This window comes from Rhincodon typus, chromosome 37 (assembly GCF_021869965.1).
Source record: "Rhincodon typus isolate 14 chromosome 37, sRhiTyp1.1, whole genome shotgun sequence".
Lineage (NCBI taxonomy): Eukaryota > Metazoa > Chordata > Chondrichthyes > Orectolobiformes > Rhincodontidae > Rhincodon > Rhincodon typus.
This window is the reverse complement of record NC_063368.1, coordinates 19866554-19869259: the sequence shown is the minus strand read 5'-3', so window position 1 is coordinate 19869259 and position 2706 is coordinate 19866554. Positions and strand designations below refer to the sequence as shown.

At 40.8% G+C, this 2706-nt stretch overlaps 1 protein-coding gene across 1 annotated transcript in view; it reads left to right on the top strand.

The window, feature by feature from the left end:
• ift27 (intraflagellar transport 27 homolog (Chlamydomonas)) overlaps window positions 1-2706 on the top strand; it is a 6890-nt gene that overhangs the window by 771 nt on the left and 3413 nt on the right. The window contains exon 2 of the mRNA XM_048617384.1: window positions 951-1030. Coding sequence (XP_048473341.1) covers window positions 951-1030 — 80 coding nt within the window. The remainder of the gene's footprint in view (window positions 1-950; window positions 1031-2706) is intronic.

The window sequence follows — 2706 nt, the reverse complement described above, 5'->3', positions numbered from 1 at the left end:
TTTCTGAAGAAGGGTCTAGGCCCGAAACGTCAGCCTTCCTGCTCCTCTGATGCTGCTTGGCCTGCTGTGTTCATCCAGCTCTACACCTTGTTATCTCTGCGTTCCTATAGTGCCTGTCAGGTCTTCAGGATGGCCTGGGGTACCTTTCAGTCTGTGACATACATTTGACTTTTCATTGTAGAGTACTGCAGGAACCAGCCAGAAATAGGATAATGACTGGATAATCAATTAGCTTTTCATTTATGTTGATTGAGAAATAAATGTTGATGAGATTGACTCAGAGGTGAGAATGTTTCCCACTGAGCAATGGCTGAATATCTACATTCTCTCCTTTGGAAAATGGTTTGTTTCTGCAAGTGTTTTTTGATCCGGGAATGTCTTTTGTTTTTACCTCACCATTCCAAACACATCAGCATTGGCTAACACTCTGGATTGACCTGAATTGGCACATTAAGTTCAGCTTTTGGCACAGAGTTCAGCTTTCTAAGAACTTTCTGAGGGACATTTTTTACTCGTTAACTTACATCCCCCTGGAAGGTTCCTGCTGGCCTTTTCTACCTTTTGCCAACATATTGTGAAGAGTGGGATGCCAACGCAGTGAGATTGGCTGCTTGCACCTACCTATGGATCCAAACTGTGTGTCAGCTTCAGGAATGAAAGTAGAAATGAAAATGTTACCTTGTGCTGTGCAGAATTGCATAAAATTTTACAGCACGGTGACACTGGTCGCTGTCTTACTTTCATGAAAACAAATTTGTATTCCCTGACACGTAAAGGAAAATTCAAAAGCTCAAATAGGATAAAATTTGAATTCTTGTTCATAACTAGGTTGTTAAAAGAAATCCTGTAGATCAGTCGAGTCAAACCATATCACCAGCATATGTATACAGTGTGCTGTGGTGTCTTTGTGCTTCTTGGTGTTCCTTTTTGAATGTGTTCTTGTTTTCCAGGTGACTCCACTGTTGGGAAGAGTGCACTGGTGCACGCATTTCGCAGTGAAAGTGCTCACTTTCTGAAAAATTATACCCTGGTATGTCTGTCTATTCAGCAAAGATCTAGCTTTGAAAGCAGGCAATGTATGGGTTTATAAACTCTCACGGAGATACATAAAGCAGTAAAAAGCAAGGTAAATGGACAGTGAATGTCAGCGTTGAATAAAAATGCCGACATTCTGGCGATGGATTAAAATAATGCTACTTTACAGCAACAACTTGCATTTATGTAGTGCGTTTAACATAGTAAAATTTCCCCAAGATGTGTCAAAGCAGTGTTTGACACCATGCTATATCAGGTAGGTAGGAGATATAAGAAAATGCTGGATCAAAGAGGGAGCTTTAAAGGAGCAGTGAGAGATGGAATGTTAGAGGAAAGTTAATGTCCAGGCAGTTAAAGACTGACAGTAGACTGATTGAAATCAGAGATGTGCAAGAAGTTCAGAATTGGACGACTGTAATGAATTCAGAAGCTGGAGGAGGATACATAGATGGGGGGTGGAGGATACATAGATGGGGAGAGGATGAGGCTTGGTGAGGTTTGAAAGCGAGGATGATAAATTTAGAATTGAGGCAGGGGAGGACAGACAGCCAATAACCAGAAAGTACAGGAGCTAATGGGTGAACACAACAAGTGTTTTTCATGCGAAATAATCAGAGCACAGAATGGAGTAGTGGAGGAGCAGAAATGCTTTCGCCATTCTGCATATTGTCACAACCCCTTCAAGGGGAATGACTGAGAATCAAGGAGGTTCATCTTTCTTTGTGTCAATGTTGTAGTCAGAACCATCAAGATATAATTGATGGGACTGTGCCCTGTGTTTTAGTTGAGAGGTTCCAAGCATGTAGTTAATCTGGCTCATTTATTTATCTGATTTCCCAAACATTTCCCTAATTCTGGTTTTCAAAAACTGCATGCAACTTAATACGTACTATTTAATATGAGAATTATGACGAAAAATCTAGGACTGACCTGTCTTGGAAGCAATTTTAATTTAAGAGCTCTAATAAACTTGTTACCAATGTTTAAGGGTTACATTTGGAAGACAATCTGTATGAACTTGGCTTGTGTTCCCTTTCTGTTTAGAAGTTTTAAGGTGTGTTCTCTTCAAGGTCTTTAAAGTGACAAAGGGATTTGCTAGACAGGGAATAATTATTTCTTCTCAGGGGGATCTCAGAACAAGGGGATATAATCTTAAAATTCTTAAATCTTGAAACCTCGGTGTCGTGAGGTTGTCCAAATCAGATGACCAGTGGGCTTCAAGGATACTTGCCGGTCTGGTAGGCAGGCCCCAAACATCAATAATCCCCATGTGGGAGGCACTGGCTGCCAAAAGGGGGAAATAGGAATACCAATCAGTGGCTGTGTTAATCATCTCTCTTCAGGTGGAAGGATGCTAAACGCACATAATCTTAAAGTTAGAAGCAGACTATTTAAGATTGAAATCAAGGAGTTCAGTTTCACACAAAGGGTGGTGGAAATTTGGAAGAATTTCCCCTTCCCAAAATGGGTGGGGATGCTGAAGGTCAGTTGAGGCTTCCAGGATTAAGATGGATAGATTTTTTTGTTAGGTAAGTTTGAAGATGTGTTCTGCCACCTGTCAGGGGACAGGTGACAAATTTCCCAGCAAAGTAACATGATCAGCTCTGATGTTTTTACATTTCACTGTGTTTGATCGCCCTATACAGAACTCCATATTTTGGTAATAGCAGG